General features: G+C 44.6%; 1 protein-coding gene across 1 annotated transcript in view; it reads left to right on the top strand.

The window, feature by feature from the left end:
• The window catches only part of DISP2 (dispatched RND transporter family member 2), a 45,215-nt gene extending 29,902 nt beyond the window's left edge, over positions 1-15,313 (top strand). Inside the window, exons 6-8 of the mRNA XM_075331255.1 lie at positions 2,992-3,116; positions 5,181-5,278; positions 6,337-15,313. Of these exons, the coding sequence (XP_075187370.1) occupies positions 2,992-3,116; positions 5,181-5,278; positions 6,337-9,711 (3,598 nt within the window). The 3' untranslated portion in view covers positions 9,712-15,313. The remainder of the gene's footprint in view (positions 1-2,991; positions 3,117-5,180; positions 5,279-6,336) is intronic.
• The last annotated feature ends 1,000 nt before the right edge of the window (positions 15,314-16,313 follow it).

Genomic DNA, 16,313 nt, shown 5'->3' on the forward strand with positions numbered 1-16,313 from the left:
CCAGGCCTCTGCGGTGTGATCAGAGCACTTCCCAGGCCTCTGCGGTGTGATCAGAGCACTTTCCAGGCCTCTGCGGTGTGATCAGAGCACTTCCCAGGCCTCTGCGGTGTGATCAGAGCACTTTCCAGGCCTCTGCGGTGTGATCAGAGCACTTCCCAGGCCTCTGCGGTGTGATCAGAGCACTTCCCAGGCCTCTGCGGTGTGATCAGAGCACTTCACAGGCCTCTGCGGTGTGATCAGAGCACTTCACAGGCCTCTGCTGTATAATCAGAGCACTTCCCAGGCCTCTGCTGTATAATTAGAGCACTTCCCAGGCCTCTGCGATGTGATCAGAGCACTTCCCAGGCCTCTGCTGTATAATCAGAGCACTTCCCAGACCTCTGCTGTATAATTAGAGCACTTCCCAGGCCTCTGCTGTATAATCAGAGCACTTCCCAGACCTCTGCTGTATAATCAGAGCACTTCCCAGACCTCTGCTTTATAATCAGAGCACTTCCCAGGCCTCTGCTGTATAATCAGAGCACTTCCCAGACCTCTGCTGTATAATCAGAGCACTTCCCAGACCTCTGCTGTATAATCAGAGCACTTCCCAGACCTCTGCTTTATAATCAGAGCACTTCCCAGGCCTCTGCTGTATAATCAGAGCACTTCCCAGACCTCTGCTTTATAATCAGAGCACTTCCCAGGCCTCTGCTGTATAATCAGAGCACTTCCCAGGCCTCTGTTGTATAATCAGAGCACTTCCCTGGCCTCTGCTGTATAATTAGAGCACTTCCCAGGCCTCTGCGATGTGATCAGAGCACTTCCCAGGCCTCTGCTGTATAATCAGAGCACTTCCCAGACCTCTGCTGTATAATTAGAGCACTTCCCAGGCCTCTGCTGTATAATCAGAGCACTTCCCAGACCTCTGCTGTATAATCAGAGCACTTCCCAGACCTCTGCTTTATAATCAGAGCACTTCCCAGGCCTCTGCTGTATAATCAGAGCACTTCCCAGACCTCTGCTGTATAATCAGAGCACTTCCCAGACCTCTGCTGTATAATCAGAGCACTTCCCAGACCTCTGCTTTATAATCAGAGCACTTCCCAGGCCTCTGCTGTATAATCAGAGCACTTCCCAGGCCTCTGCTGTATAATCAGAGCACTTCCCAGACCTCTGCTGTATAATCAGAGCACTTCCCAGACCTCTGCTGTATAATCAGAGCACTTCCCAGACCTCTGCTGTATAATCAGAGCACTTCCCAGGCCTCTGCTGTATAATCAGAGCACTTCCCAGACCTCTGCTGTATAATCAGAGCACTTCCCAGACCTCTGCTGTATAATCAGAGCACTTCCCAGACCTCTGCTTTATAATCAGAGCACTTCCCAGGCCTCTGCTGTATAATCAGAGCACTTCCCAGGCCTCTGCTGTATAATCAGAGCACTTCCCAGACCTCTGCTGTATAATCAGAGCACTTCCCAGACCTCTGCTGTATAATTAGAGCACTTCCCAGGCCTCTGCTGTATAATCAGAGCACTTCCCAGGCCTCTGCTGTATAATCAGAGCACTTCCCAGACCTCTGCTGTATAATTAGAGCACTTCCCAGGCATCTGCAGTGTGATCAGAGCACTTCCCAGACCTCTGCTGTATAATTAGAGCACTTCCCAGGCCTCTGCAGTGTGATCAGAGCACTTCCCAGACCTCTGCTGTATAATAAGAGCACTTCCCAGACCTCTGCTGTATAATCAGAGCACTTCCCAGACCTCTGCTGTATAATCAGAGCACTTCCCAGGCCTCTGCGGTGTGATCAGAGCACTTCTCAGGCCTCTGCTGTATAATCAGAGCACTTCTCAGACCTCTGTGCTGTGATCAGAGCACTTCTCAGACCTCTGTGGTGTGATCAGAGCACTTCTCAGACCTCTGTGGTGTGATCAGAGCACTTCTCAGGCCTCTGCGGTGTGATCAGAGCACTTCCCAGGCCTCTGCGGTGTGATCAGAGCACTTCTCAGGCCTCTGCGGTGTGATCAGAGCACTTCCCAGGCCTCTGCGGTGTGATCAGAGCACTTGTACCAAGATTGTGGATTACATAGGGACAGGATGGGTGACATATGGGGACAAAGATGGGGGATTATATAGGGACAGGATACATGACATATGGGAACTAAGATGGGGGATTACATAGGGACAAGGATGGATGACATCTGGGGACCAAGATGAGGATTATATGAGGAGCAGGATGGATGACATATGGGGATCAAAATGGGGGACTATACAGGGACCAGGATGAGGGATTATACAATGACAAGGACAGAAAACATACAGTATGTGGACCAAGATTGGGGTTTATTGGGAACCAAGATGGGGGACATATGAGAACCAGGATAAAAGACATATGAGGACCAGGATGGATGACATGACATGTAAGTACATTATAACATAAAGGGGTCAGAATGGGGGACAGGAAGGGACCCAAGATAGAGGACATTATTACAGGAAGGGGCCCAAGATAGAGGACATTATTACAGGAAGGGGCCCAAGATAGAGGACATTATTACAGGAAGGGGCCCACAATGGAGGACATTATTACAGGAAGGGGCCCACAATGGAGGACATTATTACAGGAAGGGGCCCACAATGGAGGACATTATTACAGGAAGGGGCCCAAAATAGAGGACATTATTACAGGATGGGAGACATAATTACAGAAGAGGGCGATGATGGAGGAAATTATTACAGGATAACAATTGATTCCAAGCTTATTAGTATCGTAGTAACCCTTATTAGTTTGTATGGGAGTATTAGTGTGGCCCTCGCTTCAGCTTAGATGTTTCTGGGAATCCGTTTATGGCCAGCGAGGACAAAAGAAAAACAGGCACAAGACTTCTAATAATCTCCAAGAGCTTCAAAGAGTGTTCATATATTTATACCCTTCATGAATTTAGCCGTTTCTTACGTAAATTCACTGTTTATTTGTCCTGGTAGTGAGAACTGTAGTTTTGTGTATTTTTGCAGCTTGGATGACTTTGATTTTAGCAGAAGAAATGAGAATCTGTTTCAAGTAACTAAAAGAGACACTCGTCATCGGAGAATGGTGGAGCAGAAAGACGGAGTGGACGGCTTTTTTTGTGGATACCCATGTAAGTGTTGACTCATAATGAGGATGAGATCTGAGGCAAAAATAAAATAGGTCACAAAAATAATGTGAATGTCATGATGACCATGGGATAGCGAGGAACAGGGGCTCCTAAGCTGTCCCTCAAGCTGGGGGACCCTATGCCATTCCTATCCTCAGGGATACTCCTGATGGTGGAGAGGCTTGAATCTCCTTCCTGGCCCTGCTCCTGACCAGCACTGATCTGATTCCCCCAGCCCCCAAGGAGCGACAGCACAGGACTGTGAGGAAACCCACCGATAAAGACAGACGAGGGAAAACCAAAACTCTGTCACACAAAGGTAAAATCAATAAGAGATTCAGGAGGAAAAACAAGAGCAGGAAGGAAGCTACAAAACAACAGGGATAAACTCCACAGCTGCACCAAACAATAAGCACCACTTTCACCAGAAAGTCTGGGAAACCACACCTCACAGACCAACATAGAATAAATTATAGCTAGCACAGGTGGAAGGTTTCCGCCAGCATAAATAGGAGGGGAGCAGATGTGATAGGTCTCCCCACAAAATGTGACCAAAGGAGCAAGCAGAGATTAACTCTTGCTAGCCTGTCTATGAATCAGCACTCAGCAGGTTGATCCCACACACTAAAGAAATCATCAGGCAGAGTGTCAGAATCTGCAATTTGAACAGCGCCCAACACCGCCATGACAGTCAGCGAAGTGTGGGCAAAACTCTGTGTGACATCGGATCGATGTTCTGCATAATTGATTTTTGACTTATAATCCCTCAACACCCAAACAAGCAGTGGCGCACTAACTTGAAGACCTTCTATTGCCTTATATCGCAACATCTAAGAGGGCACTGTTCGGATTAGTAGTGCGATATTGCTGATCTGAACTGTTAATTAAATGGGAGCACTCTTCCCCCTGTTGGGGAGCAGTGCCTTCCTGACAAAGATCATTGAAATAACTCATTAACATACAACAAACTTATTTAATAATTTACATTTCAAGCCTTATTTATTTAGTTGGCACCTCTTTCCAAGTGCAGTCTCTAACCCCAAGACCCCATCTAATATATAAGGCTGAATGTGTGTGTATGTGTGTGTGTGTGTGTATATGTGTGTGTGCATCCGCACCGTCGCAGCTACAGCCACAAAAGTTAGCACACTCACACTTCTGGACCCCGAGAGCGTCGTAGGCTATGTTTTGAGGGGAAATTTAAACCCTGCTCTTTACAGTTATTCGCCAAAAAACCTGCCTCCATTAAAGCGAATGGAGCTGGGAGCCACAGTGCAGCCAGAACTTCAGAAGAATGCGCAGCCACGCCCTTATATGGAATGTTGGCGTGTCACAATGCAGCCAGGGAAAGAGACAGACACAGACAGGGAAAGAGGCAGACACAGACAGGGTAAGAAACAGACATAGACAGGGTAAGAGACAGACACAAAGAGACAGACACAGACAAAGAGACAGACTGACAGGGAAAGAGACAGACAGGGAAAGAGAGGGAAAGAGAGAGACAGGTTAAGAGACAGACACAGACAGGTAAAGAGACAGACACAGACAAAAAGACAGACAGACACAGGGAAACAGACAGACAGGGAAAGAGAGGGAAAGAGAGACAGAGAAAGAGAGGGAAAGAGACAGACAGGGAAAGTGACAGAGATAGATAGACAGACAAGGAAAGAGATAGATAGATAGACAGACAGACAGGGAAAGAGACTTAGACAGAGGGAGAAGAGGCAGAGACAGTCAGAGACAGACAGGGAAAGAGACAGACAGACAAAGAGATAGAGAGAGACGGGGAAAGAGACAGACAAAGATAGAGAGAGACAGACAGATATATACAGAGGGGGAGACAGACAGAGAATGGGAGAGAAACAGAGAGACAGTTAATATCCCGGGCGTTAATACATTCTATTTATACATTCTATCCCGGGAATGTTAATACATTCTATTTTGTTAACAGCAGTTATTAACCAGGGCAAAGCCGGGTAGTACAGCTAGTAACCTATAAATGTGATATCACTCACTGCCCATTGAAGAAATTAGTTCTTTTTCATAGAAATGTGTCTTTTTTTCTAGCCAAGAGCTACTCGCAACTGGTATTCATGTCCAAAACGGCAGGAAGTTTATGGAACCTGCAAGCAATTCAATCCATGTGTCGTATTGAAAAAGAGAAGGTCAGTAACATATTGTGCACCACCTTGTTCCTTGAAAGCGGATCGGTCACCACATTTCACAATACAATTTTCACGATGGAACTTCAGGTGTCACACCAGGTTCGAGAGGACTCCCGGCGAGAGACACATCATAGAGGGAACACCAGGGTAACAATACAATGGAAGGTTCTGGTGCTGGAGAGAGGATAGTGGGGTCACCTCCTAACACTCACCTGAGACTGATCCCTGCAGTCCCTAACTTACCTAGACGGGTCCTTTCTACCTTGCGCCGATCACGTGCCTAGACCCTTGCTGGCCCTGAACTCACCCTGGCTAGTGAAGGCCATCGAGATGCTAGTCTCGACACTGCAAGAAGACAACACGAGGTAGATAAGACACAACAAAAAGTTCTGGTAGTTTTTTCAGCAGGAACTTCAAGAAACAACAATACAGCTGTGCAGAGATGAGTTCCTTCAACATGGACAGCATAGGTATGAGCTATAGCCGGCATAGGGAGGAGTGATAAGCGGATATTTATAGCAGAAGGGAGTGGCTGCAGCTGAGGATACAACTACCTGTTAGATCACTGCAGGATAGAAATGAGCCTTAACCCCTTCAGTACCAGATGGAATTAAATACGGTCCATCTCAGAGTAAACAATGAGCGGTCACTAAAGCAGATCAACTACACACTGTGACTTTCTGAGCCCAGATTCCCCCCCGAGATCACATCAGGTTGTGACACACTCGTGACAACAATATGCATACATGATTGAATAGATATCTTAGACCTGATAGCAAAAGGCTGTAAAATCTTTTACAAAAGTTTAAATTCATTCTTCGCCCACCTAACTTGACCAAAGATCGCTCTAGGTCACCGCGTCATTGCAGCGTTTGGAGGGCGAGCTACAAGTTTCCAAGGGTGCAACAAGCAAGTCGCCATGTAGCCCTAATAAACACTCACCTTCTCATGCACGGCTCTATTCATCTGTATGGGACCTTGCTCTTAATGGGTGGATGTGCCATAAATATGAAACTTTCAATATATGACCACAGTGTTTTGTTTTTTTTTTCTTGCAGATCCGTTCACATCCCACTTTCTCAGAGCTTTGCGAACGCAATGAGAATAAAGAATGCTGTCCCAGCTGGTCTCTTGGAAACTACATATCCGTAATGTACAACCGGTCTTCTTGCCTTGAAATCACCCAGAGTGACATCACCCACACGTTGGTCCTCCTGCGTTCCTGCGCACCGGATTACCACCGCGGAGCTCTGACCCCTTCCTGCATAGGTTCCCGTACCGAGAGGGAGAAACATTCTCAGTGTGCCAAAGTGCCTGAAAAGTGCACGCGATCCAGCGCAGTCTACCAGCTGCTCCATTTTCTTGTCGATAAGGACTTTTTAAGCCCCCAAACTACAAATTACCAGGTCCCATCTCTAAAATACAGCTTGCTGTTTTCACCGGCCAAAAAAGGTCCATCAATGATGGACATTTATGTGGACAACTTGCAGTCTCGGGAACTTTTTGATAATTTTACAGCGATCAGTGGAATGGACTTGGGGCTAAAGCATAAACTTTTCCAGCACTACCTTGTCATGGATACTGTGTATCCCGTCCTGGCAATATTGTCTATTTTTCTAAGTATGTCTTTTTACCTACGTTCCTTTTTTATCACTTTTATGGTCTTGACATCGGTTGTCGGCTCATTGCTGATTTCCTTCTTTTTCTACAAACTGGTTTTTAGAATGACTTTCTTTCCCTTTGTTAACCTGATTGCCGTCATCATCCTCAGTAGCATTTGTGCTAATCACACTTTTGTCTTCTTCGACCTTTGGAATCTCAGCAAGATACAACACGCGGCCGCCGGCATGCAACAATGGGTAAAGCAAACTATGCACCATTTTGTATATCTTATGTTGGTATCTTGTTTGACCACTGGAGCTGCTTTCTATGCCAGTTACATGAGTAGCGTTACCTCAATCCGATGCTTCTCCATTTACATGGGAACATCTGTACTAATCAACATGACATTCATGATCACGTGGTTGCCCGCCACCATGGTCCTTTATGAGCGATACGTTCGTGTCAACTGCATCTACAAATCTGAAGATTACTGGAACAGTAACGGACATAAAAGAATTTTTTCTAATTTTTACCAAAAACTTCGAAGCACACACGCCACCTTGTCTGAAACATCAAAACTACTTTTCGAGAAGCTCCTTCCATGTGGAGTGATAAAGTTCCGGTACATTTGGATTTGTTGGTTTGCTGCCCTGGCAGCCGGTGGGGCCTATATTGCTTGTGTCAACCCGAAATTAAAATTGCCATCTTCAGATGTGTCATCGGTTCAGGTGTTTCGGCTAAGCCACCCGTTTGAGAGATACGATGCTGAATACTGCCACCAGTTCATGTTTGAACGTCAAGAACATGGAGAAGGTCAATATATGCCAATTACACTCATATGGGGTGTTAAGCCTTTGGATAACGGAGACCACCTTAATCCAGACATTAATGGAACGCTCATCAGGGATACTACCTTTAGCATCCAAAGTACCGATAGCCAGAGATGGCTTATGGAACTTTGTCAAAAGGTGAAAAACCAAAGTTTTTACTTCGCCGATCAGGATAAAAAGCCAAACATCTGCTTCATGGAAGATTTCCACCGATGGATGGAAAGTCGTCAGTGCTCACAGAGTGACCAAAATCATAACCTGTGCTGTAACCAATTTTCCTTTCCATATTCAAGTGATTTACTCCTCCACTGCATAAAAATGATGGTCACGGAACAAGGAGGCAGCGGTCCTGAGACCTATGATATTGGACCCAGATTTGATGGTGACGGTAACTTGTCTGCTTTGGTTCTGGAGTTCCAGACAACATATCACTACAGTTTCAATTATAGCAAAACCAAGAAATTCTTCAATACATTAAACACGTGGCTCATAAACGAGTTAAAGAACGCTCCTCAGGGGCTGCAGAGTGGATGGTTTACAAGTAACCTCTCTTTGTTTAACCTCCAGCACACGCTGAGTACGGAAGTCATGATGATCACAGGCTTTGCCGTGGCCATCTCATTCGTAGTTCTTCTGTTGACTACATGGAACGTCTTGCTCAGTTTATTCTCAGTGGCTGCAATAGGCGGTTCGGTTTTAGTAACCGTTGGTCTCCTAGTTCTTTTGGAATGGCAACTAAATGTTGTGGAATCCTTATTTGTTTCGGCTGCCGTTGGCCTCTCAGTTGACTTCACGGTCAATTATTGCATTTCCTACCATTTATGTCCACACTCTGACCGCCTCAGTCGTGTGGCATTCTCCTTAAAGCAAATGAGTTGCGCAACAGCAATGGGAGCCTCCACCATGTTTTCTGCTGGGGTAATCATGCTGCCAGCCACGGTGTTGGCATACCGGAAATTGGGAATATTCGTAATGATAATTAAATGCATTAGCTGTGGCTTTGCCACTTTCTTTTTCCAATCACTTTGCTGCTTTTTTGGCCCAGAAAAGAACTGTGGACAAATACTGTGGCCTTTTACCAACGTCTTAAAGGACTGTCCTAATGATCCAAGGCTAAATGGTACTTTTGCTTGTGGTGGGAACGAGAAACAGAACAGGCTTAGGAAAGTTCAAGAATCAAACATAGAAAATGAACAATATGAGCTTCAGCCTTTAGCCAGGAACCTAAGTGATAGTTTTGACAACAGTACGACAACTAGTAAACTCTCTAAACGCCCATCAATCGTATCAGAGGATATGCAGTTATCGGAGAATAAGTGCCATAGAGTAGTATCTCAGCGAAACGAAGACCCTCAGGATTTCCAGGCTAATATAGTTAGAGAAAAGGGTTTTAATCAATGTTCTGGTTTTCAAACCTCTTCTCCTTATAGGCAAAGTAGCTTTGAAGATAAGTCAGAACGATCTGACGAGTCGTGTGCTCAATGTATTTATCAAAGGATGAACAGCAAGACTTGGAATGGATCTGTGCTGGATCATGTCCATGTTCATACCACTAATTGTCAAAAGCAATCTAGTAACTTGGAAAGTCCAAAAAGCACCAGTCCGGAGAGGAATGCCCGTATGTTTGAATATTCCCGGTGCCTCTGTTCCATGGGTAGCTCCTTTGATGCCCTTGACTCGAATGAAACTTGTCTTAGTGATTTTGACCAGAGTTCTAAACTGGCAGACTCAACAAGCTGCTCACCCGATATTTTTGAGGTCCCTGACTCCCCCTGTCACAGCGAAAGGGGGCATTTGAATGGAAAAAGAGAAACCTTAAGACTAGCATTGAGGGAAACTGTGTTCGATTCCTCTTCAGCCTCAAAACAGACTAACATGTTATGGAAAATCCAGTCAAACCAAGATAGTCATCCTCCGGTCGTTCTACCTAACAGCAAACCGGATATGCCTGACGTCTGGATTAAGAGGACTACTGATCATAGTTCTGACTGTGTCAGCTGAAAAGTCTAAATGTCGGCGATGTCCTGTGGGTACTGGTAAGAGTAGACATGTATGTGACCTACAAGAAGGCCATCTCTTCTCGTAATCTTTTTGGAACTGTTTTACTTACTTTAGTCATAATATGGTCATTTGCCTCAAAAAACGGAAATACCTGTGAAAGAGTGACAAAAAATGATTAAACTGGACCATGGGGGCTTTAGCAACAAACTATTAAGAATAGAGTGTACACTGTGGCCACAACACAAAAGGAAAAGATGAAGCCTACGAAGCTGGAGGTGGTTTAGAAGAACATTTCGGTTAGGTATCTAGACATCAAAAACATTCTCAAGGCTAAAACACAATTTATAGAACAGATTTGAGTATTTAATTTGTAGACAGTGATGATAAAGATTTTTCAATTCAACAAAGTACTTTGTGACTTCATTATAACTGACGCTTTTCGAGTCTAGATGACTATTATTCGTAGATAAGAGTCAGCTGGAGTCAAAACGCGTCAGTATTTTTCTATACCCATGCTACTATTTCAATTAAGTCACAATAAATATTTTGCTTTTAATTCGCTGTGCTAGATCGAAAAATCTTTATCATCACCTAAAATGATATTTCCAATACTGTCTTTCAGTAGCATAACTTTAAGCTCATGGGCCCCAATGTAAAAGCTCTAACTCCGCCCCCAATTATAGCAAATCTGAGCTTTTTCCATAGGCCAAAGGGACTTTTGGGGCCCCCTAGTCTCCAGGGCCTGGGTGAAATTTCAGCATCTACTGTAGTTACACCCCTGTCCTCTTTCCTAAAAATATGAACAGTTTTAAGTGATGCAAGAGGAAGGGTTTCTGTCATGGTCCGCTGTGCAGGGCATTTTGCACTTGGAATGCTTTTGTCACTGCTTCACTGTGCAGAGCATTTTGCATTTGAAAATGCTCTGCTATGTGTCTTGTGCACTTGCTGACAGGTTGTCTTTCAGCACTAGGGTCCACGCTGGTTTTGGTAGGTGCCTTCACAGATACACTTTGTTCCCGGTTATTGCTCTGTTTCTTTACTGGGCTTGCTGTGTCTGAACTTCGTCAGTCGTACTTCCTGTTTGTTCAGCATGCTCTTGGATCCTGTCTTGTGTAAGTGTTCTGATCTTGGCTTCTGACCTCGGACCTCTTCCTGATCACGTCTATGTCTGCTCCTTAAACCTTATAGGTTATCTCCCGGCTTTTGATCTCGGACCTCTTCCTCACCACGTCTATGTCTGCTCCCTGAACATTAAGCGTTATCTCCCGGCTTCTGATCTCGGACCTCTTCCTGACCACGTCTCTGTCTGCTCTCTGAACCTTATACGTTATCTCCCGGCTTTTGATCTCGGACCTCTTCCTCACCACGTCTATGTCTGCTCCCTGAACATTATACGTTATCTCCCGGCTTCTGATCTCGGACCTCTTCCTTACCACGTCTCTGCTCCCTGAACATTATACGTTATCTCCTGGCTTCTGACATTGGACCTCTTCCGGACCATGTCTCTGCCTGCTCCCTGAACCTTATACGCTTACTCCTGGCTTCTGACCTCGGACCTCTTCCTGACCACATCTCTGTCTGCTCCCTGAATCTTATATGTTACCTCCTGGCTTATGATTCCGGGTTGTCGGAATACCCTTTTATTCATATTGCTCGTAGTGTCTAGCATCACAGTTTCCTCAGCAATGTTATTTTGTTACATACACTGGCACTATATTTCTCGTCTAGGCTATGTTCACACAGTGCTTTTTTGCAGCTGTTTTTTTTTTCCTATTAAAAATACATGGTGTTGGCAGGAAAAAGCTGTATAAATTTCATACATTTATGATGCATTTGTTATTTATGCAAAAAATGTATCACAAATGCTCAAAGTTCAAAAATAATTAAAAAAACGCAAGGAAAAAAATACACCAAGTTAATGAGATTTTAGCAATCTTATTTATTTTGCAGCTATAGTAAAAAACTGTTCTTTGTCGTGTGGACACAAAAACAGCATCAATGATAGTGTGAGCAAGCCTTGCCGGTATATCTGCAGGGTGAATGCACCCGGGGCTCTACACTATATGGATATTGGATGGGTGAGGAAAGTAGTGAAGTGAGGGTACCAAACATGGTGAAAAGCAAGACCCTGATTCCAGTGGTGTATCACTTACTGGGCTGCTTGCTGTTATTTTGATAACATCACTATATTCTCTTTTGTAGATCTAGCAAAACAAGCAATGCTGATGTGATGCTAGTCACTATTTACGGGCAGAATGGACGGAAGGATATTCAGAAAGCCGGGTCAGGAAACAGGAGGACACAACAGGACACTGGGAGTTAGCAGTAACGCAGTCAAGTCACAGGTCGAGGGTCAGAATTCCAGGAAAGTACGTATTAGATTCCGGGAGCAGACAGAGACGTGGTCAGGTAATGGTCCGAGGTCAGAAGCCAGGAGATAACAACAAACACCGGGAGCAGACAGAGATGTGGTCAGGTAACGGTCCGAGGTCAGGAGCTAGGACGTAACCACAAAGACAGGGAGTGGGCAGAGATGGGTCGATAAACAGTCCAGGGTCAAGAAGCCTAGATCAGAACACTAACACGAAGAGGAGCCAAAAGCACAACTGCAGACCCAGAGAGTACGACTGGCGAGGTTCTGGGAGAACATGCTCAGTAATGAAACAGAGCGATTACCAGGAAGGTGGGACACCTGAGTAATCAGCACCTCCCAGAACCAGGATGGAAACTTTGTGTTGAAAAACAACCTGTCTGCAAGTGCCAAAATGCTATGCACAAAGAAAATATGTAACTACTGGCTCTGTTGTTGAGGAGAGCGTAGCAGAATATCACCAGTGTGCAATATGCTCCGCACAGCGGAACCGTGACAGCTGAGCTGTGTATAACTCCGCCCACTCCACTAATTGACAGCTTTTTATGTACACTGCTAATCAGTAGTAGGGTGGAGTTATACAGAGCAGGAGGCCTACGAGGCACAACACAGTCACGTAGTGATAATCTCCTGCTGATAAAACACTTATTTTATTGAAACAAAAATTCACAGACCAGTGTCATTGACACATCACTAGAATCAGAGTCTCAGCCCCTACATCATAGTTCTCTCAGATTACATATCAAAAACTTGCTGGCAGATTCCCTTATATGTGGAATAAGGCTCATATACTTGTACCTTAACATTTCGTCACTCTGTTTACAATCTTAACTCACGATATAAAACATCAGGGTGGATAGAGGGTGACCAGCAGACATTTGTTTTCCTCTACCCTATTCTATTGATATTGGACCTTCCTGGGAAACTGGAGACACTTTGGGTCAAAACAGATTTCAATCAGAGCGAAGTTCAGGGGCGTAAGTATGGTGGATGCAGTCACACCTGGGACCTGGACCTAGGGATGCCCAAAAAGTCCCTTTGGATAAAAAACTGACAGATACAATGAAGAACTGACATTTATTCCAATATTGTAGACGTTTCTTTCTATACAGTAGACCTTCATCAGGACAGGATTGTCCAGGAAATATGCTTGATCTAAGGAAGCAGCACAAAGGGTAAAGGTGGCGAGATACCAATATGATTCAGTGCTCGAAACGCGTTGGATGGTGTGTTCTGTTTCTAGTCTTTTTCCATTTCAGGATGCCCTTCTGTGTTCTACCTGATCTTAAACATATCCTCCAAGTATTCCAACTCAAGCATACATATGTATTAGCCGACATCTCCTCAAATAATCAGTGTTCAGCCAGCAGATATCTATTGTTTATTTTTATGAACAATGCCATTGCTACCAGCAAGATATTGTGGATTGCTGTCTGCAGGAAAAAAAGTTTACAAAGTTAGTTGAGTAGGTCCACGGCTCCGTAGTCCCCATCACTGGCAGATTACCGGATCCTAAATCTGTCTGACATAGGATGTGCCTTATAATCACACAGAGGGTTCTCTAAAAAAAGGGCCTATGCACATGCAAAAACGGAGTCAATTATGTGAGGTTAATGGGGGAGTCACCTATTAGTGAGTAGGAAACATTTGCATCTTAATTTTTGGCCCTCTTAAACCGCCGGTGCACCATTTCCTAGAGATGCCTCTCAGCCTATGGCCTATGGCTGAGAGGCACAGTGTGTTTAAGGCACCCTCCCATTAGGGGAGATGCCTGCACAACACCTCTAGTTAGTCAGTCATTCTCCAATCTGCTATCTAGCTAGTTGTCAGGTCCTGAGCTCCTGTCCCATTACCCCTGTGTCAGTCTCCGGTACCTGCCTTCCCATACCAGTCTATCCCTGCTGTTCCCAAAATTTCTATCCGTACCCACCTGTCCAGCCTGCCTCAGTCACCCCACCTGTACTTGTCTATAGCTGAGTCTGTCTCCTGTTTGGGGGTCAGCTGCTACAGTCATGGTCACTGCCCTGGGAGTGGTACCTTGGCCGGTTAAGATAAGCCCTTCCAATTGAAGGGTAAGCCCGAGTGGTCCAGTGGTTCCACTAATCCCACTCACCGCCTCTACATCAGCCGCAAGCATTACAACAGTGCTGCAGCCAATCAGTGAGCTCAGTAGGCTCTGCTCAAATTTAGAGTTGGTTGGCTGCAGCGCTGTGGATGTGAAAATAACAGACACCAACAATATAGGAGACTCAGCGCTGGACCTGGGAAGGGTGGGTAAAGGACAGATTTAATTCTTTTTAACACTACAGCAAGGGGAAATAGAAAACCATTTTAATTCGCCCTAAAAAATTAAAAGTGTATGCAATTATATCCACTGCAACCTCCAAAATGTTGAAAAGGGGACTAGACGTTAGCTTATCCAAATTGTCCCTTAAGACCAAAGAGGGTGATATAACATTTACCTAGATAAAATGGAACTTTCCTAAATCTGTCTACAGTGAGCCCCCCCTAGTGGCAGCAGTAGGCAGACAGAATGTTTACTCTGTGGTTATAGGATGTTAAGTCACAGTATTTGGAGCTCATAACAAAAACATATCTTTAATCAGCACAGAACTTTTGAATTATTTTTGAACCTTATTTTTGGACCTTTTTGTGATGCCATTTCCATGTAGTAACAACCAGGATTACTCAACTAGAAAACCGGAGCATTATAATAAAAAGTCTATACAAGACAGTATTTCTGCATATCAGCATTACAAAGTTAAAATATTTTTTGTACGCAGTGTTAACCAGTGTTTATTATTACAATTATTATTATTATTTTATTTTTTAAAATTTTTATTTTATTTTTTTATTGTTTTAGAGCATATCTATTTCTAAATTTTCTTTTCTTTTTTTTGTATTCTGTTTTTATTGTGGTCAAAAAAAATATAGATGGTGTATATCAAAACCTCTCTATTCCACAGGACTCCATGTTCACTTATTTCTTTTGTAGTCTATGTGTAAATAATTAAATTATACAATGAGAATATTGTGATAAGTTGCTTAGAAGATGAGAAAATGAGTCGAGTAAGAGTAAAAAATAATGCAAATACAAACGTTTATAAAAATTAGTAAAAAAAAAAAATGAATTTGTACATTTCAGTCTCTGTAAACTTGTTCTGCATTTTAATGGTACCTACTTATATATGTAATGTTCTTACAAAATGTTTCATAGAAATCTGTGATGACGTGTTCCATAAATATAATTTATTTCAAAACTGTTTCTTAAGTCCTTGGAAGTCAATGGGAGAATGTTTTTGGATATGTGTTTTATAGACTAACTAGTTGTAGTACCCGGGTGTTGCCCTGGATAGTAACTGTCTCTCTGTCTCTGTCTGTCTCTGTGTCTGTCTGTGTGTCTGTCTGTGTGTCTGTCTGTGTGTCTGTCTGTGTGTCTGTCTGTGTGTCTGTCTGTGTGAATTTGTCTGTGTGAATTTGTCTGTGTCTGTCTGTCTCTGTCTGTCTGTCTCTATCTCTCTCTCTTTCTGTCTCTGTATCAGTCTCTCTGTCTGTCTGTCTCTATCTCTATGTCTGTCTGTCAGTCTCTTTCACCGTCTGTCTCGTTCCAGGTCTGTCTCGTTCCCAGTCTGTCTCTTTCCTCGTCTGTCTCGTTCCAGGTCTGTCTCTTCCCCGTCTGTCTCTTTCCCCGTCTGTCTCGTTCCAGGTCTGGCTCGCTCCCCGTCTGTCTCTTTCCCCGTCTGTCTCGTTCCAGGTCTGTCTCGTTCCCCGTCTGTCTCTTCCCCGTCTGTCTCTTCCCCGTCTGTCTCATTCCAGGTCTGTCTCTTCCCCGTCTGTCTCGTTCCAGGTCTGTCTCTTTCCCCGTATGTCTCGTTCCAGGTCTGTCTCACTCCCCGTCTGTCTCGTTCCCCATCTGTCTCATTCCAGGTCTGTCTTGCTCCCCGTCTGTCTCTTTCCCCGTCTGCTCGTTGCAGGTCTTTCTCTTCCCCGTCTGTCTTTTTCCCCGTCTGTCTCGTTCCAGGTCTGTCTCTTTCCCCGTCTGTCTCTTCCCCGTCTGTCTCATTCCAGGTCTGTCTCTTCCCCATCTGTCTCGTTCCAGGTCTGTCTCATTCCCCGTCTGTCTCTTCCCTGTCTGTCTCATTCCAGGTCTGTCTCTTCCCCATCTGTCTCGTTCCAGGTCTGTCTCATTCCCCGTCTGTCTCTTCCCTGTCTGTCTCATTCCAGGTCTGTC

Source organism: Anomaloglossus baeobatrachus, chromosome 12 (genome assembly GCF_048569485.1).
Source record: "Anomaloglossus baeobatrachus isolate aAnoBae1 chromosome 12, aAnoBae1.hap1, whole genome shotgun sequence".
In the NCBI taxonomy this organism is placed as follows: domain Eukaryota; kingdom Metazoa; phylum Chordata; class Amphibia; order Anura; family Aromobatidae; genus Anomaloglossus; species Anomaloglossus baeobatrachus.